The sequence below is a fragment of the Notolepis coatsorum genome (assembly GCF_963971535.1).
Source record: "Notolepis coatsorum genome assembly, chromosome: 5".
Lineage (NCBI taxonomy): Eukaryota > Metazoa > Chordata > Actinopteri > Aulopiformes > Paralepididae > Notolepis > Notolepis coatsorum.
In genome coordinates this window covers 192,163,346-192,186,677 of record NC_140169.1, presented here as the reverse complement: position 1 = coordinate 192,186,677, position 23,332 = coordinate 192,163,346, and the positions used below count along the sequence as shown (strand labels likewise).

Below are 23,332 nucleotides of genomic sequence, written 5' to 3'. Positions count from 1 at the left end.
CTCAATCTCAGCGCGGTACACACTCTCTTGAGCGGGGTCTTTGGCTAGGCGCCGCTCTGTGTTCAATAGATACCGCTCCGTAGCTTCTTTCGTGGCGTGAAAGGTGGGCATTCCCTCTCGCCTCAGGAGTGGAGTTGCGTATCTCATCACTCCGCCGACTGTGACTCTCTTTGTCCCTTGCTCGAGGAGGTTTATGGCGTAAATGTCTTCTTTAGAACGAATGTCTTTCTTTTCATTCTTAAAGGGCATTGTCTCTAGTGTCCATAGCCTCTCGACATGCTGCAGGAGAGTGGTGTCTTCTTCTGTCACTCTGGAGTGGAGGCAGCTAGTGGCTGCTGTTCGGTTGAGAGATTTAGCGAGGGGGCCTTGTAGTGTCCATCCTAGGCGGGTCTCGACTGCTGCAGGACAGCCTCTGGGTCCTGTATGGACCCGGTCTATCGGGACTATGAGGTCTGCATGGTCGGAGCCTATCAGCAGGGTCGGGGTGGCGCCGTCTATGAGCGGGATAGGTAGTTGACGCAGGTGCACATATTTATCCATCAGCTTGGCGATGGGGTAGGTGTACTGTGATAGTCCTATTTCTTGGCTGGTGAAAGCATTTGTAATCCTATACCGTCGCTCTGGCTGCCCGCTTGCTGCGATAGTGAAGGAGACATTTTCGCCTTTTATCGTCTTTAAATCTCTTCTTATTGTCCGAATCGTCATTTGGTTCTCGCTCCCCCGCAGTCCCAGCTGGGCCGCAGCGGACGCGAGTAGAAGGGTCTTCTCTGACCCGTCATCAAGGACGGCGTAAGTGTCCATGACTTTATCTTGGTGGCTCAATGTTACACGGACTACCTTTAAGAGCACCTGGGCGCCGCTGCTGCTGGCGGGGTCAATGTACATGACACTTGCCTTGGTGCTGCTCGATGGTGCAGGTGCAGGCTTTCTTCTGTTACTGTCGTGTAGGACATCTAGGTGGGCTCCGTCACACCGACTGCACCTCTTCTTTAGGCGGCACTCGGCTGCCATGTGACTGCGCGCACATCGGTAACAGCGCCTGTTGGACTTTATCCATTGACTCACTTCTTCTGCATTCATCTTTGTGAACAGGTCACATTGTGACAGCCAGTGTTCCTTCTCGCAGTACGGGCACACCATCTTCCACTTCTCTTTTCTCGAGGGGGTACTGTGGTTCTTACTGCTCGGTACTGATTCTGATTGGTGCATGACAGTCACCGATCTTCTTCCATCGTTTATTCTCCTGGGTCCCTCTCTGGAGCTTGGTGTGCTCCGCACGAACGTATCCAGTCGTAAGCTGCTGACTTCTCTCGCCAGGAAGTCGGCTAGATCGAGGAGGGATGGTTCGGGACCGTTAGGATCACGGTGGTCTCTCTGCCTAAAGCGCTCTTGTCTGGCGGGTGGCAGCTTCTCTAAAATCCTCTCGACGTTAGAGTTGGCGTATAGCTCGTGCATACCCTTTTCTCGTTGCGCTCCCAGCATCCCTACCAGGGACTGCACTTTTATAGACAGGTCGTCTAATGAGCGATTGTCTGTTGCTGGGGGTAGGCGGTCAATATGCCTTATCTCTTGGATTACGTAATCCCATATACGTCCATATCTCTGGTCCAGCGCTGCTAGAGCCGCGGTGTATGGGGTCGTAGAGGTGGCATAGGCTAGCGCTATATTGTGCGCTCGGGGTACTTTCAGGTGCTTCAGTAATATTGCATACTTGTGACGTTCATCAACGACATCCACCATCATTGTCTCTAAGCACATTCGGAGCTCCGTGTACTGTGCCCGATTCTCATGGGTGAAGTCTGGGATGGTCGGTGTGGCAATGTATGACGCCGTGGATGGCTGATACATCGGCGAGCGTTGGGGGAGAGGCCTCCTAGGCGAGTCTCCTCTTGCGCCTCTCTGTGGGCTGGTACCGGCAGGGTACCATGGCCCGCTGGTCCAGGTGCTATTCCTCTGGGCTGGTCGTGCGTCGTGCTCACCCGTGAATAGAGTCGGGGGTCTGTAGCGCAGCGCCGCGGGGGTATAGCCTGGGCTGTACTGGACCTCCTGGTCCGGTGGAGTACTGTGCTGTCGTCGGGCTTGGTTCTCCTCCTCTCCCTCTTCTTCTTCTATCAGGTCCTCTAGATCCTGTAGTCGTTTATTTAGCTTCTCCGCAGTGTATGCTGCTCCTTCCTTGTAGCTGGGTCTCGCTTGGACCGGTCGGGGAAGGGGGTCTGCGGGGGGTATAGGCTTGGTCTGTTGGTCAAGTTCAGGGTCGCTTGCTCGGTTAGGAGACGCTGCCCTTGACTGTTGTCTCGACGAGTTCCTTGAACCCCTGGCGGAGGGAGAGGGTGTTGCCTTGAGGATCAGCTGCTCCATTAGTTGCGCTTGTAGCTTGTCGCGCTCGGCTTGTAGTCTGTCGCGCTCGGTTTCGCGCTGGATGAGAGCGAGGTCGCGCTCTGCTTCTCTTTGGGCACCGGCAGCGGCACGCTGGGTGTCTGCTCGGTCTCTTGCCATATTCTCTTCCGTCTGAAGGCGTCTCATCTCCAGGCGTATGCGCTCTTCTTCGCTCCGTTGCTGTGTCTGGAGTCGATCGCGTTCACCCTGAAGTCGATCGTGTTCACCCTGGAGTCGATCGCGTTCGGTAGGCGTTTTCCTTAATGCCAAGCAAGCAGTGCAAAAATGCTTCCGCATTCGTCACCGCACGCCAGTGCGGTAAAGCGCCCTTCTTTTCAGACAAATGCTACCGTGCGTGCACCGGCGGCGGCGTGCTCGCTCAGGTGCGTGCGTGCGCCGGCGTGCTCGCGCGAGGTGCCCGCGCATGCGCATGAGATCCCGCCTTGGTTCGACACGAGCGGAGCTCAATATATATAAGTCACCGCCCCTTATTCAGTATCTAGCAATAGCTCAATTGGCAAGGCCACATGGCTGTGGATCCTATGGCTCGTTTGCTGGCGAGTTCGAATCCCATCGAAAATATTTTTTAACGTGATTTTTTTTTAACGTGTATTCTTTCGCCGGTTAAGGTTAGGCATGGTTAAGGTTAAGGTTAGGCATTGTTTCGGAGTTGGTTAAGGTTAGAACGGTTAAGTTTAGGCGCTGTTAAGGAGCTGGTTAAGGTTAGAGTTTGTCAAAGAGAATGGCAATATAATTTCTATGGTTAAGGTTAGGCATGGTTAAGGTTAAGGTTAAGGTTAGGCATTGTTTCGGAGTTGGTTAAGGTTAGAACGGTTAAGTTTAGGCGTTGTTAAGGAGCTGGTTAAGGTTAGAGTTTGTCAAAGAGAATGGCAATAGACAGCCTATTTCCGCGCGACCTGGGCGCTGGGCGGCGGAAAATGAAAGGCGCATTACTGCACGCCACTACGGTAAATTTTTGCACTGCTTGCTTGGCATAAAGCTACACGCGTTCGGTAGAGGCTGTCAGGCTGACGAGGAACGCCTGTGATAGCATCCTCTCCGCTTCGCTGGGGGAAGACGGTTGTAGAGGTGAGCCGCTCCTGGCGGTACTCGTTGGGGAGTCCTGGAGCTCTATTTCCTCGGCGCTCTCCTCCTCTTCTTCCGTGCAGAGTTCTCTCTCTGTAGGGTTGTCTTCCTCCCGGGGCTGGTCGGGGACTACTTCTCCGGTATTGGCGGGGGGTAAAGGCATGTCAGCTCCCTCCTGGTCCCCACCGTGAGCTTGGTCAGTTACATTAGAACCCACTAGGGCCTCTGTGGTCGGGGTAACCTGGTCGTTAAGGTCAGACATAATTTTACTTTCTACTTTTACCGCGTTTACCGTTTGTAGAAGGCTAGGTAGTTGACTGACAGCGTAATCCTCTAAGTACTGAGGTGTCTGTCGTCTGCGCCGCGGGCGTTCTACGTTAGGAGGACCGTTTCGTGGAGTGTTCATCATAGGCCATTTCAATATTAATAACACTATATTAATATTACACTAGTTACCCTCCAGCTCGAAGGACCAATTGTAACTGAGGGGTACAATTCCCTGACTGTATTGATAAGTATGGTATCATTAAACCACTACCGCTTTATGTACTTTAACTACTGGCCACACAGTACATGATATAGATATGATGAACACTTTCCCACCTGATGAAACCAAGTCCACACAAATGTATCCGTCGAATCTTTAATATATAGCAAAGGGTATATACAACGTTCACGTAATGACATTTATGATTTGAATGCACTTGTAAGGCAAATGAGTATTCGTAGGCAAATCAACATTGAATGTCCAATCTCTGGTTACGCAGGAAGCAAGTATACAACCTGGTTCTTTAGGGAACTATAGCGATGGTACTTAATGATTATAGCTGGATACACTAAAGGGGGTCCCGCTGGTTGTAAGTCAGTAGGGGGGGGGGGGGGTTAGGAGAGCCGCTGGCGATATCCCATCTGGCCAACGATTTCTTGGGAGAATTCAGAGTGCTGAACACGGTGCCCACAGAACCTTGGTCCACAGATGAATACAGTTGGGCCCTCTTGTAGACGGTAGCTGCCGGTCCACAACGAAGAGACGTGAGGCGACCTCACTCGGGTTAGAGCGCCGTCTCACCTGGACTCCTCTCGGGGGTAGTTCCAACACTTACCAGTGTTGGCTGTTATCCATGGCATAATCAAAGCACCCAAAGCAAGTAGATAATCCAAGCCGTGTAGGGCTCGCCGTCGTCCGGGTAAGGTAATCCAATGTGCAGGTCCACTCGTCCTTGCCCAGAACTCCTCGGATGAAAGCACCACACGTGGTCTGCCCAGCCTGGTTAAGACTCTAGATAACGCGAGGAAAACGATGGGGGTACTGCTCACTTTATAACTCTAACCGAACGATGCACCATACATAGACTATTATTAACTTAATAGAAATACGTCCCACTCGACGGTATAGTGCCAAACTATGACAATTCAACTATTAATCCACACGATGTCTCAATGCCATTCTGAGGCCAAGTTGACCATACTGCACCACACGTGTATCGTGGGTGAGGCTTAACGTCTTGCCACTAGGTTGGAGGGTAAAGAACTAAGGGCTAAGGGAAGTTCTACTTTACTTGCGCCATATATATATGCGCTGTGAACAAATAGTACCATTCGTATTTCGGCAGACGTATTCCTACGCGGAACCGGGGCTAGTAACGACATGTTCGTCGGCACGATTGAACTTGAACCAAGGGGCTTGGCTGCTGGCGCCAAGTTCTTGTCCAATGAGAGAATGAAACTATTATGGGCTGTTAGTAGACCAAAGGGATATTCAGTGTATATGTACAAGGAATATACAAGGGATATCAAACGATATACAAATACTATTAAATATATATCCATAAATAAATATATATATTCGGTTTAATCTGATCCTTCACAACACCTCTCATAAATAGCACATATAAATGAATAACTAACTTGAACTAACTTAATAGGATTGAAGTGATATTTGGCTTAAAAAATCGGTCGCCTGGCAAAAAAAAAAAGCCTGACGATGTGCATTGGGCCGCGGCTCTCTGACGCCTTATTTTCTGGGCCCTGGCCTGAAAAGTTTGGGAACCCCTGCTATATAGTACTAGGCGTGGCCACCACTCACTCTTCCTCGGAAAATCGTTTCCAAAGAAAAGTTTCCCCAAGGGAACTCAGGGCACGCTAAGAGCGGGACGTTTAGCCAGTACTCATAACTAGGTTATATACATAACCTGTCGTTATATACTCGTACTGGCATCGCGTCCCGCTCTTAAGCCATACCGAGATATGGGGTAGAGCGGACGCGAGGCCCAACAAATGCGCCCCCTGAGGACCCGTAAGCTCACATCAGGGAGGAGGGGAGTCCCGTCACCCCACTCCTAATGAAGAGGGGGCGGCAGTCAACTTCACCCGAGTGCGAACAAGAGGGAACTAGAACCTCTTGAACGCACAGCACAGGCGGAACCACATGTGACACAACACATTGTGGCCCACACACGCCTGCTACCCTACCAAAGGACGGGAAGCAGGAGAGGCCACAGACCTCAGAACCGCCTGGGAGACAGAACCCCCGGTCATGTCCATGAGGTAAAACCTTACGAAGGGACCCGGTGAGGACCATGAAGCCGCAGCACAGATGTCCTCCACTGAGGCCCCACCCAGGAGAGCGGCAGAGGTCACCACCCCACGAGTGGAGTGCGCCCTGACGCCCCCAGGGGGAGCCAACCCGGCCAACGTGAAGCAAAGGGCAATGCCCTCGCACAACCAATGGGACAGGCGCTGTTTTGACAGTGCCTTACCAGCACGAGAGCCACCGTAACAGACAAAGAGCTGATCGGTAGCCCTGAGGTCCTGAGTACGGCTGAGGTAAACCCCCAAGCCCGGACCGGACATGACAGGTGAAGGCCCGCCTCCAACTCACTAGCGTGAGGAGGCGGATGAAACGCCTGAACCATAATATCCCTGGAGCGGAAGCACTCCGGATATTTTTAGGCACGAAGGCTGGATTAGGCCGCAGAGTGGCACCGCTATCGGAAAGACAGGCACTCTGGCCGTACCGAGAGAGCACAAAGCACACCCACGTGTTTAGCGGAGGTAATGGCCAGCAAGAACGCAGTCTTGAACGACAGCCGTTCCAACAGTGCTTGCTCAAGAGGCTCAAACGGGGCCAAGGACAACCGACGAGGACCAATTGAAGATCCCAGCTCGGAGCCAAAGAGCGTTTCACCGGCTTAAGGCGTCAAACGCCAAGCAGGAAACGCTTCACAAGAGGGTGGCCTTACACCACTCTTGGAAAATACGCCACCTACCCGCGTAACCCGCGATAGTGGAGGGAGCATGCGCGTTCCGGATGGTACCAACCACAGAAGGATCCATCCTCTCCAGACTCACCAGCCAACCCACCAGCAGCTGGCCCAGCACAGGGAACTAACACAGAGACCCGTGCGCTTGAGAGAGGGCCCGCGATGACCAAGGAACAGGCCATGACGGGATACCAAGAGCTGGATCAGGACCGGGAACCACACAGCTGCGCCCCGGTCCGGCGCAATCAGGATCAAGGACCTGCGCTCCTCAAGGTACCCGCCCCAACAACTGACCTAACAGATGTATGGGGGAAAGAATCCCAGGCGGCACGGCATCGGTCCCAGACCTGCCTGACTATGTCCGGACGTAATCCCCACCCGTCAGGGTGAGGACCGCCCCGCGACATTACACCTGTACCCACATTCACCCTGCCGGGGATGTGGAGAGCCCTCAGGCCGCGCAGATGGAGAACGCCCATAGCCAGCCGCCCGCCACCCGGTGCAGACGGGGGGAGCGTACTCCCCCCCGTCTGTCGATATACGACACTGACGTCATATTGTCCGTCCTGATCAACACCGTTTGAGGACCAGAAGGACCGCTTTCAATACCAACACATTGAACGTAGCGCAGACCGGGCAGCATGGCTTGCCAGCTGCCCCCTACGGCGTTGGCCCGACGCGTCTCCAGCGAGGGAGGCGTCGGTGAAAAACGTGACATGCGACAGCCTACTGCCCATGGGGACCCCCCTGGTGAGGACCCCAGGCCCACCCCAGGGGCGAGGTCCCCCAGTACTGACACGGGAACCTTAGCCGCTTCCACTTGCCTCTCACCGGGTCTATTTCCATACTGGAAAAGAACCACCTCCGTAACCTCCTCCTGGGGTGAAGAGGAGGCCAAGAGGGACCACGGAATGAGCAGATGCCCTCATACCGAGCAGGCGTATCACGGACAGCACCGTAACTGTCCTAGGACGGAACCTCCCGAGCGTGTCGCAACACGCTCTGAGAGGGATGCCCATAGCACTCCACCCATTGACTGGGAAGAGGAGTACTCTACTTCCAGTCTACAGCAACCCCAGGCTGGTAGGAAACCTGCCTGGTATGAGACCTGACGATCCACCTTGACCGCCAAGGACCAGAACGTCGGCAGGGCAGAATACACTTTGTAACCCCTGACGACGCAGAGGCCCCAGTGCGGCATCCACGCACTTGGTGAAGATGCGGGGAGTCAGAGAAAAGCCGAACGGCAGCCCCTGGTACTCATACGCTAACCCTGCAAAGGAAGCGTAGGTAAGCCCTAGGATGGAAGATCGGGGATGCGAACACGCATCCTACAGGTCTATGGAGGAGAACCAGATCCCCACCTGACAGTGTTCAACAGGTAGGAGACGATCCAAAAAATGCTGAACCTTCCCATGGGACAGGTCCAGCATGGGTCTGACACCCCCCCTCCCGATTTCTCAGGCACCAGAGAACACCGGGAGGAAAACGCCACGACGATGGCTTGCTTCGTCCACAGAGATCGGATCTCGTCGACCAGAGCTGTCACTGCTGGTGACCCTGACAATAGGGTCTGTACCAAACCCGAAAACGGGTGGGGTTGTGTAAATACAAGTCCCCGCCTCAGCGTTCTCTCCATCCACCTCGACATATGGTACTGCTGTAGCCATATGTGATGACAATCCCAACGCACCCGCCGCCATGTGGCACAGGTCCGCTAGGAACTGTAGATAGGCGGCCCGGCCCACCCGCTGTGCGTAGCCAACCCTGGACCCGTGCGAGCAGAGCGTTCCGTGTCGGGACATCTGACCCTGACACTACCCACGAGGCAATCGCACCCAAGGGGGGACCCCGACAGAAAGGGCCGGTTTGATACGGGGGAAGCTGACATCAGTTCTAGGTGACAAAAGCTCCCCCACTGAACACCCCTCCAGAACATGCTGAGGAGTTGTTCTGCAGCCGGACATGCAAGGTGTGAGGCCCCCATGGGTTCTTACACACCGTAGCCCTGCAGTGATATTACTACCACCCAAATCACGTGCGCCTGCGAGACCACTGCCAATCTTTCAGGAGTGGGAGGCACCAACATGATACCTGGCCTGGCGAAGGCAAGGTCGGGGAAGCCTGCACTGTGTGCCTCAAAAAGGTTTCGAGCCCCCCTGCTGACAACACTTATAGTTGACAGACGTAACACCAGGCTCAACCAAACACAGCTTATGGTGTGGGCACAACATTCTTACGGACAGACCCAGGCTCAGCCATCAACTGGGTGTCAGCCCCTGTCCCCATGAGAAGCGAAAAGTGGGGCCGCACGCGCTTCAACGAAGGCACGCGGCCCGCAGCCAAAGGAAACAATCAGAGCCCCTTTTCCGCTGGTGTTGGGGGAGGGAGTGATCGGAGAGCGGGCTGCTCGCGGCAGGACGGCGACGGCTTGTATATTCCAAGCCGAGCTCATCCAACATGGCCGATCCCTCGGCCGCCAAGGCTGTCGGCCTTGTGGACACCTGTCGATTCAACGCCCAGGATACCTCTGGCGGGGGAAAACATGGCCGCCTGTCGAGGGCCTCGGACAATACCGCCCGCGCTCCAGCGGAAGACCAAAATCCTCTGCGGAGAGGGGAGCCCTGAGCGTTTATAGCTTGCGGCTAGGTCAAAGCTAATAACGTCAACAACCTCGCGCAATGTGTCGACGTCGACTGGCCCTCAAGGCCCCGCCACCAGACACCATTTTTTGATAGAAAAAACAGCAATTCAAACACAGTTACTAATCGCTGCCAATTCCATACCGTGGCGGTACAGGCTTTAGCAGCCCACCAGCCACTCGCCGGGCCGGCCCACCTCATGGCGTCGGCCGGGCGGGGCACTGTTTCAACATGTCAAAAGCAAAGGACTGATGCTAACACGGAGCACCAGTGGTGGTTGCAACCAGCAACCTCCACTGTGGTGTGCACCATGAAGGGGTTAATGAATAAATGAACTAACGCCACGAATATACTGTAGAATGGGCAAGCCCATGCACACAACGTTAAGGGGATGCGGACCAGAGAGAACCAGTCCCGCATTCATTCATAATATTCACAACAGCACACCAGCCCTAGACCTCAGCCCATTTACCCATGAAAGGTAAACAAAGCCCCCCCCGCAATACTCCCCCAGTAGACACCGATTGACCGTCAGCATGAATGGTTGAGAGGAGGGAAGATTGTAGTATAGACAGACATTCCCGTAGCCGGGAGACAGAACAGAAACAGTAGCCCAATATAGCATAGCGTTAGCCGCGCGCTCCAGGACAACAGGGAAAACAACAACGTTTACCCAGATATCCCGCCGCTTGCACCAATACACAGGACAACTCGAGCACATCACAAACGCCAGCATTGTCATGCCTAGTGACATCCCACAGCGGGGAACAGTAGGACAGTGACCCAGCATTTATAGCATTTAGTATTAGCAGCGCGCTCCAGGACAGCCTGGGAAACGTTCACCTCAGAGGGACGTTTACCCAAACATCCTGCCCCTGGCGCAGACATACAACTCACAACAAGCAGCATTTACTAACACCAGCGATAATGCCTAGTGGTGCAAGTCCTACCTCGATGCTGTCAACAAGACAAGGAGACTACAGCACTCGACGCTGAGATGCATCGAAATGCATCCCGCTGCAGAGTCGCAGAACCCATACGAGCGCCGCCAGAACATGCCGCGAAGATTTCAGGGGTAGGCAAATCTTCGGTAAGCACTCAACCTAATTTCTCTAAACTTTTCATATCAACTAGTTGCATAGGGTGTCTCATGCATCCGCTATGATGGAAACGAAAATAGAGGAAGAGTGAGTGGTGGCCACGCCTAGTACTATATAGTACGGCAGTAGGGCGGGGCCTGGCAGGTGCTGGGTGTATTGTTTTTTATTCGTTGATGGAGTACACTAGGTACATGAGATGAGGTATATCTCGGTATGGCTTAAGAGTGGGACGTGATGCCAGTACGAGTATATAACCATCTGTAGTGTGGTAGTGAAAGTTTAACCTTCTATAGTGTTGTAGTGAAAGGGTTAAGTTAAGATAGACAGTACCTCCTGTTAAAGTACCATGTGTTTCTTACCACTTCTCCTGTAGCAGCTGGCCACCATTAGCTGCCACTTGACTTGCGTTGGCCTGAGGAACACAGTTGGAATAGAACACATCGTCATCACATCACACCGGGTACAACACACTCTGCTTGTGTAGAGCAGCACACAGCATGCGACACACCGTGAATAACTTGGAATGGACATGGCTATTGACCATATTCACACGGCAGCCATTTTGCTCTTACTGTATGTCATGCTCAGGTTGGGATTTCTTCTTTTAAAGAAATTCCAACCTGAGCCTGACATGAGCAACATATAAAGTTACTGTATAAAAAAGTTAGACTGACAATTTCTTTCTTTCAGTCATATCTTAATCATTGTTTTATGTAATTTTCTGCTTTACTAGACAGCATACAGTGGAGAGTGACAGGATAAATGGGGGAGAGACAGATAATGGACCACAAAGATTAGGAGCTGGATTCAAACCAACAACCATGTGACTATACATTGTATGTGCTTCCACCTTGTGAACCAGCAGGACAGTCTCTTGTCATTCTGACATTTTGAATGAAGACCTACTGAATGAGCGTGGCTCTCTCAAAGTACTGGATGGCCTTCTCACAGAACTGGGTGTCGATGTAGTAAGCCCCCAGCCACTCAATCACATCGATGTTGGATGGGTAATATCTGAAAGACTAGAGAGCAAAACAACAGAGATTTGGGTTTAATTTTGTTTAATTTATTTGTTTGTGCAGATAGAAAGTATAACATTTCATCCTTCAGAGAATGTCCCTGGTCCAGTGGTTCTTATGTGTAGCTTGTGTCCTACAGTACCTCATAATAGTACTGGAAGGCCTGTGACTTGTCTCCCTCGCTGTCGTACAGCTCTCCCAGCTTGGCCAACACCTGGGGGTCTGTGGGAGTCACACTGATGAGCTGCATCAGCCACTCTATGGCCTGCTGGGGATCCTCCAGCAACTCATAGCTGGAGCGACGAGTGAAGGACTAACACACCGTCGAGCACATACACTGACAAAACCCATGTACACTCACATAAACACTCACATAAACATACTACACAGCAGCGTCGCTTGGACTGAGGCACAAGACCACAGATGGGTTGAAGGGGCCCCTTTCTGGGGAGTCCAAAAAATTACAATTGTTCCAATAAGAGGATGGTTCGAGACAGCAGCTTGATCCGTTCAATGAACTTTATTATGCCATTGTTATATGCACGTTGTCATAATAATACACTTCATTGAAGGGCTCAGGCTGCTGCTGGTCATGTGACTGGAACTATGGAGGGGTGTAACGGTACGTGTATTCGTCCCGCGAATTTACGGTACGGCCGTCACGGTGCGGTACGTGCAGCCATACAACAAATACGCCCCACAGCGCACACACGTGAGTTGCACATGCAGGCACTCGTGAGGTTCCGTGCAAGAACAGCGCGTGTGGCCGGGCACACAGAGTCCGACTACAGAGCGAGCGAAATTGCACGGAGAAAGGCACATTTACATTGGAACAGCTGCAGGGTCATTACAATTTTACAGTTTTCTTTCGTTTTCTTTTCGTTTCGTGTTCGCCCAATAACCAAATGAAACCAATGGAAAGAAACACACACGCGTCGCCGACACACACACACGCGCCAACAAACACAACAACATTCTCCCCCGCCGGACTCATAGGCACAATCAAATAAAAAAAATAAACATACTTTTCCGGACAGATCATCTGAGCTCCACTGTGTTTAAATCCAAATAATCCTGTGAGGATTGGTTATTTCCACACCACAGGCTTCTTAAAGTACTGTGATGATTGGTCCGTTCCCGGCCACACGCTCCGTTCCTTTAAGGTACTGTGAGGATTCTGTGATGATTGGTCCGTTGCCGAACGCACACTTCTAAGTCAAGTATCAATTGCCATCACGCACCTGATGTGTGTTCTAATCAGCGCCCCAGAGGCTTCATATACTCTGACCTTCTGTCATTCGATGCCGGGTCGTTTTGTGTACTACTGTTCTGAATTACACCTGCATATACCTGCTTTCCCCGTCGCTGTTGCTGTTTTTTTGCTCTCCAGGATCTTTTGTGGAGAACTGCTGTGGAGAACCTGGTTCCCCGTTCGGAGCTACGCCTCGTTATCTGCCCGCTTTACGCGTTGCGCTCTGGTGAGTTTTTGGAAACAGTCTTTTTGGATCATCAGTTTTTTGTGTGTTTGTGAAACACAGAAGAGATCCCGTTTTTGTTTGTACTGGACTCACCTATTTTTGTGTTGGATTTACACTGTGGATTACCGTATTGTTTTTCTCTGGACTCTGCTAACTTGTGTGTGGTACACCGAAGATCAAATCACTTGGATTATTACTGGACCAGTCACCTCTCTGTCTCTGTGTGTTCGTTGGGCTAACTCAGATTTTCTCTCTCTCTCCGTTTCCACCGGGAGTGAAAGCTGGGAGAATCTGCAGAGCCGCTACGACGTCACAAGCCAATTCCTCACCACTTCTACTGGGAGTATCTGCAGAGCCGCAACATCATCTCCTGCCAGATCCCCGTTTGTTCTATTGCTGTACTTCATTCCTTCGTGTGACTCTGTAAATAAATACGCCCTAGCTTTTGGCTAACTCTGAAACGTCTCTCTGTGCCGTTGCGTTTGAGGTCGGTTACAAACCATAACATTACGACCCGGCCATGACGACCTCAGCCGACACAGAGAGGGTTAGGGCAGCGTTGGCGGTCCAGATCGAGTTGGTCAACGACCACACCCAACAGTTGGGTGCGGTTGCGGCCGCTTTACAGGACCTCCGGGCCGAGGTCCAGCTTATTCTGGATGCCATTGGCACTCAGGAGTATCAGCAGGCTGTTGCTCTGCACCAGCTTCAGGCTCTCCGTACATCATTAAACACTCTGCTTTTGACCCCACCTGTCCCAGGAGTCTCGGCCAGCTCACCACCCGCGGCAGACCTCGCACCTCGGGAGCCCCGTCTCTCCGAACCACGTCTGTTCAATGGTAACTTCGAGGATTGTGCCACATTCATCATGCAATGTGAGTTGGTCTTTCTTCATCAACCCAGCCGTTTTTCGTCAGAGGGATCCCGAGTAGCCTACATGACTAACCTGCTCACGGGCCAAGCAGCACAGTGGGTTACTGCCTCCTGGGCAATGGGGGCTGATTTCTGTTTTTCCTACCCAGACTTCGTGGCTGAGCTCCGCAGGGTTTTTTACCACCCAGCCCGTGGCCAGGACCCAGGAGCTCGGTTGGGCACCTTCCGGCAGGACAGTGGCAGTGTCAGAGACTACGCGCTGGAGTTCAGACTGGCCGCAACGGAGAGCGGTTGGAACGATCAAGCGCTTCGTCTCACCTTCCTGAGGGGGCTCAACGACGCAGTGACCCAAGAGGAGCCCGATTCTCTCGAGGGCCTGATCAGCCTCGCTATCCGCATCGACGGACGTCTCCGGGAGAGAAGGCGTGAGCGAGCACGACGGGGACCCCCAGACGTACCCCCCGAGTACCACGACCTCGAGGAGGTATTCAGTAAGTCCAGGGCTCAGGTCTTTCCGCCTCACCGGCCTTACGACTGTGCCATCGACCTCCGCTCAGGGGCTCCCTTTCCCGGCGGCCGTCTCTACAGTGCTGACCGTCCTGCCCCCTCCGTGACTGGTGGGTTTTTTCCCTCCCGAGCCGTGACCGAGGAGGAACCCATGCAGCTGGGACGCAACCGCCTTAGCCCGGCCGAACGGGAGTCCAGGCTCAGGTCCGGCCTTTGCCTCTACTGCGGCCGGGATGGACACCGTGTCTCCAATTGCCCTACCCGGCCAAGAAGACCAGGCTCGCCGGGACCCCGGGAGATCCTGGTGAGCCGTTTTTCCTGTTCCCCCACCCGTGCACCACCTAACCGTCTGGCGGACGTCACCCTAGCCTGGGCGGACCAGCGGGCGACGGTGGGTGCACTCATTGACTCTGGTGCTGATGGGAGTTTCATGGACGTTGGGTTTGCCACCCGGGCCAACATTCCACTTGAGGACCTCGAGAGGCCCTTGGAGGTCTTCGCGCTGGATCATCGCCGCCTGGCTGACGTCACTCAACGCACCTGTCCAGTCCTTCTCACCATTGCTGGTAACCACGTTGAGAGACTCCAGTTTTTCATCACCAGCTCTCCTCTTGTCCCTGTGGTCCTGGGCAGGCCTTGGCTCGCGCTGCATGAGCCCCACGTCGCCTGGTCCTCCGGCACCATCAGGGGGTGGGGCCCCTCCTGTCGTGCCCAGTGTCTTCAGGTGCCGTCCAGCCCCCTCACCGGGTCCCAGTCCCCGTCCTCCCTCGTCGGTCCTCTGTCCCCGTGCCCGGCCTCCGCTGTCGGGCCCCAGTCCCCGTCTCCGGCCTCCCTCGCCGGTCCTCTGTCCCCGTCTCCGGTCCCCCTCTCCGGGCCTCTGTCTTTGTCCCCCTCTCCAGTGCCCCTGATCGCCGGCTTCCTTCGGTCCCGTCCGGGCAGGCCGGGGCCGAGTGGGTCGCCGGGTGGCTCCCGTGGAGGGGGGGGTACTGTGAGGATTGGTTCTTTCCCCACCACAGGCTTCTTAAAGTACTGTGATGATTGGTCCGTTCCCGGCCACACGCTCCGTTCCTTTAAGGTACTGTGAGGATTCTGTGATGATTGGTCCGTTGCCGAACGCACACTTCTAAGTCAAGTATCAATTGCCATCACGCACCTGATGTGTGTTCTAATCAGCGCCCCAGAGGCTTCATATACTCTGACCTTCTGTCATTCGATGCCGGGTCGTTTTGTGTACTACTGTTCTGAATTACACCTGCATATACCTGCTTTCCCCATCGCTGTTGCTGTTTTTTTGCTCTCCAGGATCTTTTGTGGAGAACTGCTGTGAAGAACCTGGTTCCCCGTTCGGAGCTACGCCTCGTTATCTGCCCGCTTTACGCGTTGCGCTCTGGTGAGTTTTTGGAAACAGTCTTTTTGGATCATCAGTTTTTTGTGTGTTTGTGAAACACCGAAGAGATCCCGTTTTTGTTTGTACTGGACTCACCTATTTTTGTGTTGGATTTACACTGTGGATTACCGTATTGTTTTTCTCTGGACTCTGCTAACTTGTGTGTGGTACACCGAAGATCAAATCACTTGGATTATTACTGGACCAGTCACCTCTCTGTCTCTGTGTGTTCGTTGGGCTAACTCAGATTTTCTCTCTCTCTCCGTTTCCACCGGGAGTGAAAGCTGGGAGAATCTCCAGAGCCGCTACGACGTCACAAGCCAATTCCTCACCACTTCTACTGGGAGTATCTGCAGAGCCGCAACATCATCTCCTGCCAGATCCCCGTTTGTTCTATTGCTGTACTTCATTCCTTCGTGTGACTCTGTAAATAAATACGCCCTAGCTTTTGGCTAACTCTGAAACTTCTCTCTGTGCCGTTGCGTTTGAGGTCGGTTACAAACCATAACAAATCCTCTGCCATTGTTGTAATATGTCATCTGTTCTCTAGTATTCAGTCTCGTCGTGAAGTTAAATTCTCTCTAGAAGTGAAACAGAAACTTAGCAAGGATAAGTTGTTAAAGGGGCAGTAGGCAAGTGGATGCCTGAACACAGAATGACACCAGTATCACTGACTACCACGGCAAGCCTATAGAAAATTATTATATTTAATAATAATAATAATAATAATAATAATAATAATAATAATAATAATAATAATAATAATAATAATAATAATAATAATAATAATAATAATAATAATAATAATAATAATAAATAATAATAATAATAATAATAATAATAATAATAATAATAATAATAATCATCATAAATATAATATATAAATATATAAATATAAAAAAAATTGTTTAATTAAAAAAGATTAAAAAAATAATTATATTAATAATAATTATTACATGGCGTTTTAACATTCGCCGAAATGCTTGATTGTGATTGGTCAATAGCGCTCGTCAGAGGTCCGTTATTACTCGATAACGGACCTCTGCCGAGCAATAATGACCGCTGTGCGCAGCTGTTCGCAATCAAGCCCACTGACATCAGTGCAATCAGACACTGCCGGCTATGACAGGGCGGAGCGACAGAACAGAACTGCGTCTGCATTTGATCTCATCTTGTCGATGGTGTAAAATGAAGTATATTGTTAGTAAGTTAGCCATGTAATAAGCGGGATAATGTATAGCTATACTCGGTCATTGTCGCAAAATAATTGACCTTCACTACGTTTAAATAACACCTCGGCGAGGCGCCTCGGTATTCTAAACTCCGTGTCGGTCAATTATTTTGCGACAATGACCTCTTAGCTATACATTATCCCTTACTTATTATTAAAAAAAAAATGCTGTTGTGCCGAACTCGTACCAAACCGTGACCCCAATACCGAGGTACATACCGAACCGTGGCTTCTGTGTACCGTTACACCCCAGTATATTATATTAGACTATTTCCTATGAGTCCCTGAAGAAAAAAACCATTAGAAACCCCTCCTATACAGTATGTCCTCTCTCTACTTTGACACAAAAATACATATGGACACATGTTCATGCACGCATCACTCAAACACACATGAGCACACCAGACACTCGTAGTCTCTCTCTCTCTCTCTCTCTCTCTCTGGTGTCTCTCTCTCTCTCTCTGGTGTCTCTCTCTCTGGTGTGGTGTCTCTCTCTCTGGTGTCTCTCTCTCTATGAGGATACAGGCTGGCCAGCTGGTACATGACCTGCGCACTGTTCCTCAGGATGGCGTGGAGCTTCAGGAAACAGTCCAGAGCCTCCTCCAGACGAGTCAGCCTCTTATAGGTCAGACCTGCACAGGGGGGGGGGGGGGGGGGGGGTAAATTAGACTTGTTGCAGTTTGCATAAATTAGACTTGTTGCATGTTGCATAAAATACTGTCTATTGAGAACCAATCCCTGGATTTTACAATACTGTCTATTACATTTACATTTAGTCATTTAGCTCAAGGGTTCCCAAAGTCGGGGTCGCAAGCTGCCGCCGCGGGGGGGGGGGGGGGGGTCGCCAGATGATAAAAAAAAAAAATACAAAATCCATTTTTTTTTTTTATGCAGCTAGGCCACTGAACTTAGAAGCAGGCCAGGCCAGTGTTTCTAGTTGCACCAGCGCAATAGTTAGATAACCTAGGTGGGGAACAACCAGGAGATCACTGCAACTCACACAAGTTGGAGAACTATCTCTCTCTCTCTCTCTTGCTCTCACACACACACACAAGGGAGCCGCATGTGATTGGTGGAGGCGGGACCCTTACAAAAAACTGCTAATCATTGACACATGCTAGCCTGTAATAATCCCCCCCAGAAAAATCTACTTTGCATTTGATATATTGCAAATATATGCCATCACACACACTGGCATTTAACACATCCTGCGCCAAAAACATTGTACAATGTGTTTCAAGGTCATGCTAATTCTGCCATTCCACGGCATACAACGTTATTGAGATCATATTTCATTTTTTCGCCATGGTATTCAGAATGCCCTCACCCAGCCTCGGCTGATACAGTGGGAGCCTGCACAACTCTGCAACGCTTCAATACTGCCACCTGGTGGTGATCGGGCGAGTTACAACCGGAAATGGATCTCTGGTGATCTCCGTGTACCGGGGAAATGCGTCCGGCACTCTCATATTGTTGCGGGACTCTAGACACACATCGTACATATGGATCGCTGCCATAACTCAATAATCGATATGATTTGGGCGTTTATTATTTATTATTATACAAACCGGAAATGGATCTAGTCGATCCACGTCAAATAAGTGGGATCTTTTTCCTCCAGTCTCATCGGCGAACGGTAAGAGGACGCTGACGTCATTTTCAGCGTGATTGTTTATTATTATTAATGCAAACTGCTCTGATCAATATATCACCCATACTACATAAAGCATTTACTGACGATCACGGAATTATAAACGACCCCCCCCCCCCCGTTCATCCGCGCATGATCAGTCATAACGTTTAGGATCATGTACAGTTGAAATTTTTTATATAGCGTGTATTGGCAACAAACGGCAGTTGATAATCTATATACCGTAATTCCTCTAATAGTAACCGGGTCTCAAATACAAGCCGGGTCTCTATTAATGGCCGGGTGCGCTCTTGAGCTAAGCAATTATAAGCCGGCCTCCTAATACAAGCCGGGTTACTAATATACTGAAATGACCAGTGACCACCTGTAATTGCACTGTTTACTATTTCATACAGTACTTGGTTTCAATAAATGAACCCAGTACATTTTACTGGGTTCAAACTGACACAAAATGTTGATTTATTCATTATGATCCGTTTGAACATTTGAAATATAGGCCTCCCTCTTATACAGGCCTCCTCCTAATACAAGCCTGGTACCCGCTACAGTTGAAACAAATACAAGCCGGGGTTACTATTAGAGGAATTACGGTATGCGTTTATGCCTATAACTCATGTTCTAGGAATTACTGCAGAAAACGATAAAAACATATTTATATTCTAGACGGTATTTTTGTATGAAACTATGAATGAAAAAGTATAACGCTCCTACATCCTGAACGATAGATAATCGATTGTCAATTTAGCAATACAATTAAAAAAATTATAGCCCTGCAAAGAAGGTAAACATCTCCATAGGCTTAGAGTGGTGGCAGAGAGTGGTATGAGACGGGCAAACTCCGTGGCAGTTAATGTGTTAAAGGGTTAGAATTATAAAATTAATATGTGGTGTTATGATCAGGGCTGAAGTTGAATAAGATTGTATTTTTGATCAATTACAAAAAACTGAAAATCCATAAAAATCTGTGTTGTTTTGTTGCTAATCATACATATGCTAGCCTGTTTTTTAACAATAATTTGTGATGCCATCACAAACACTGGCATTTAAAGGGTACAAATAAAAGAATTCCTGCACCAGAATGCAGGAAATGAAGTCTTTGTAACAAAAAAAATTCCTGGTGGGGGACCCCCAGACCCCCTGCTTAAAAAGTGGCCTGACTGGGGCTATATTTTGCACTATATTTCCTGGTTTGAATGATTTCCCCAGTCCGGCCCTGGTTAAAAGCCTCCAATGCTTATTAGTGTGTGTGCGTTTGAACGTTTGCATGTTTCAACCATACATATCAATTTATAAAAAAAAAAAATATATATATATATTATTATTATTTTATTTTTTTACCTCCTATAATAGTGGGGGTCGCGGCTCTCTGACACCGTTATTTGGGGGTCACGGCCTGAAAAGTTTGGGAACCCCTGATTTAGCTGACGCGATTTACAAGTTCTGTACGACAAGTCATCAGGAAGGGCACAACTCTATCAGCTGAGTAACAATGTTCATCAAAGTGTTGAGTGCTACAGTGTAGGTTCGTTTATTACTATTACTATTGCTATTGCTATTAGAAACAATCCCTGGATTATACAATACTGCCTGAATGAATTAATGAAAACTTTATTTAACAGATTGCAGAATGGGTACAATACAGTACGGCTCAATACATACAATTGTTAAGGGGATGCAGACCTGAGAAAGACGTTTGTCTTGTTTCCATCAGGGTCCCCCATTTTCAATTCATATAGACATTTATGACATACACAACATACATGACATTTATGGCATAGGGACATATAGGTATTTAGTACCGATACATTTGTGACATAAACGGTATTCCAATATACAGTACTGTTACCCCTAGATCCTGACAGAGTATATACATATGATGGGGAGGGGACTGTACATTAGGAGGGGGTGGGTGGGAGAGAAATATACATACGGCGGGGAGGGAATATATATATGCGGTGGGGAGGAGACTGTCTATTAGACGGTGGTGGGGGTTTTGGGCATTTACGGTGGCCAGTTTCGAATTGCAGCCTCCCGTAGGTGCTCTTTAAGAGCGGTTTTGAATGTGGGCAGGGATTCACATTCCTTTACAGCTTTGGGTAGGGCGTTCCACATTGTTGTGGCATAATTGCGAAACGTGTTTAGTCCCTTGTTTGAGCCGAATCTGGGTTTAACATGATTTGTTGAGCTTCCTCTGGTGTAGTGGTTGTGGTATTCACTGACCTTTGGGAAGTATTTTGACATGTACATGGGCACCCCGGTCGTATAGTGTATCTTGTAGACCAGGCCCATTGCAAGTTGCTGTACTCTGTCGTCTACTCTAAGCCATCCTAGGTTGTCAAAGTGGGCAGGGGTGAGGTGGGTTCTGGGGTTCAGGTCAAGTAGTAGTCTGACCAGTTTGTTTTGTGATGTTTGTAATTTTGTTTTAAGCGCCTTTGAGGTGCTTTGGTACCATGAGGTGCACGCATAGTCATAGTACCCTTGAATGAGTGCTCCTGCCAGAGTCTTCAGGGTATTCTTGTTTACCAGAGAGGAGATCCGGTACAATAATCTAGTTCGTTGGTTGACTTTTTTTATTACATTGGATGCCATTTTGTCACAGGAAAGATTTGCCTCTAGGATGGAACCCAGGTAGGTAATTTCGTCTTTCCTTGTGACAATATTGTCACCCACTGTAACTGAGAAGCCGTCGGTCTTGCTGAGTTTGTTATTTGAACCGAAGAGAATGGACTCTGTTTTGCCCATGTGTAATGATAGTTTGTTATCAGCGAGCCATATGCAGATTTTGCCTAGTTCCGAGCTGAGGGTTTTTTCAACCTGCAACTTGTTCTTGTCAGAGACCAGCAGGGCTGAGTCGTCCGCAAACAGGAACAAGTTGCAGTCACAGGCTGACGACATGTCATTTGCATAAATTAGGAAGAGTAGCGGTCCTAGTATGCTTCCTTGTGGAACACCACAGCTCACTGTGAGGGGGGGGGATAGAGTACCGTTTACCTCTACCATCTGTTCTCTCCCCTCCAGGTAGGATTGCATCCAGCTCACTGATAAGCTATCAAAACCAATTGCTTTTAGCTTGTCCATTAGAATGGAGTGATTGACAGTGTCGAAGGCCTTTTGTAGGTCCAGCATGACCATGCCGCAGTATTTGCCCGCGTCCACCTCTTGTTTGATGTGTCGTTCAAATAGAGGAGGCATGTGTCAGTGGAGTGGGACGTTCTGAAGCCAGATTGGAATTCGTAGATTAGATTTTTTTCCGCCAGGTACTTTTCGACCTGTTCGTAGACTATTTTCTCCATGACTTTCGAGATGGAGGTAAGAATAGAAACAGGGCGGTAGTTGCCTGGGTCTAATTTGCTGCCTTTTTTGTGCAGAGGGGTCACTCTCGCAATTTTGAAGTCCTTGGGGACGTGCCCCTGTTTTATAGAGAGGTTTATTATGTGTGTGATGACTGGGGTGATGGCGGCTGCTGCGTCTCTGAAGAATTTGGAGGGGATGTTGTCATGGCCAGTGGCCTTGTTAGGTTGGAGGGCGCTAAATTTTTTGAGTACCTCATCGGTTGTTACCATTTCAAGTTTGAAGTCGTCTTTGTGGACCCCTAGGTTTTTGTAGTATGCTACTATGTGTTCTACCCCATAATGCCCTGAGTGGGAGGGTAGTTTGTTTACCAGTGTTGTGGCTATGTTTGTGAAGAGGATGTTTAAGTAATTGGCTACATCCAGCTTGTCTGTGATGAGCGTGTTGTCCGTCTTTATGTTTATGTTTGAGAATCTGGTTTTAAGTTTTTTACTGCAGCCTAGTTGATTATTGAGTAATTTCCAAAGTTCGCGGGGTTTGTTTTTGTTTTCCTCAGTTTTGTCGTTGATGAAATTTCTTTTTGCGGTTCTGATCATGGTGTTTACGTCATTTCTTAGTCTGTTTCTTTGAATTTTTAGTTCAACCACGTGGGCTTGGAGTTCACTGTTTGAGCTTTTGGAAAGCTTTGTCTGACTTTTATGAAGTTCAGAGCATTTTTGTATATAAGAACCCCTGGATTATTATTATAGAAACTGTGATTTTATAGTCTTATGTGCTCATTTCATCATTCATGTCTTTTACATTCTACTAAAACTGAATCAAACCATAAACAAGGTGGCCAGTTGAGATGTTAGATCCTACCCAACCCCCCCCCCCCACCCACCCACCCAACCACCTCCAATGTACAGTCCCCCCCCACCCCCACCTACCCAATCCAATGTACAGTTTCTACGTCAAATGTATATACTTTTTTTTTCTGGACTCTTTTTGTATCACAAACAGTACTGTAATTGCAAATCTGATATGTCATAAATGTATAGATGTAGCAGTTCTGTCTATCTGTATGTCATGTATGTCATATATGTTATGATGAATTGAAAATGGGGGACCCTGATGTAAACAAGACGAAAGTCTTTCTCTGGTCTGCATCCCCTTAACAATTGTATGTATTGAGCTGTACTGTACCCATTTTGCAATCTGTTAATAAAGTTATCAATCAATCAATTCAATCAATGTGAAAAACTGATTTTATATGTCTGCTCATTTTAGCCTTGCTATTATTTTACTTATTTTTACTTTTATCTTTACGCCCCACTATCCGCTGGGTGCATACTATAACCTTTATCATGTTTTGTAACAGATTACAGAAGCCTATTTGGTGGCGGCTGGGTGGCGCAGCAGACATTGCGCTCGTCACCAACGCTAGAG

General features: G+C 49.5%; 1 protein-coding gene across 1 annotated transcript in view; it reads right to left on the bottom strand.

The window, feature by feature from the left end:
* Positions 1 to 23,332, bottom strand: part of LOC311228996 (intraflagellar transport protein 88 homolog) — a 104,325-nt gene that overhangs the window by 38,713 nt on the left and 42,280 nt on the right. Inside the window, exons 16-19 of the mRNA XM_084314983.1 lie at positions 17,486 to 17,594; positions 11,629 to 11,779; positions 11,374 to 11,489; positions 10,827 to 10,879 (exon numbers count right to left, since the gene is read on the bottom strand). Of these exons, the coding sequence (XP_084171109.1) occupies positions 10,827 to 10,879; positions 11,374 to 11,489; positions 11,629 to 11,779; positions 17,486 to 17,594 (429 nt within the window). The remainder of the gene's footprint in view (positions 1 to 10,826; positions 10,880 to 11,373; positions 11,490 to 11,628; positions 11,780 to 17,485; positions 17,595 to 23,332) is intronic.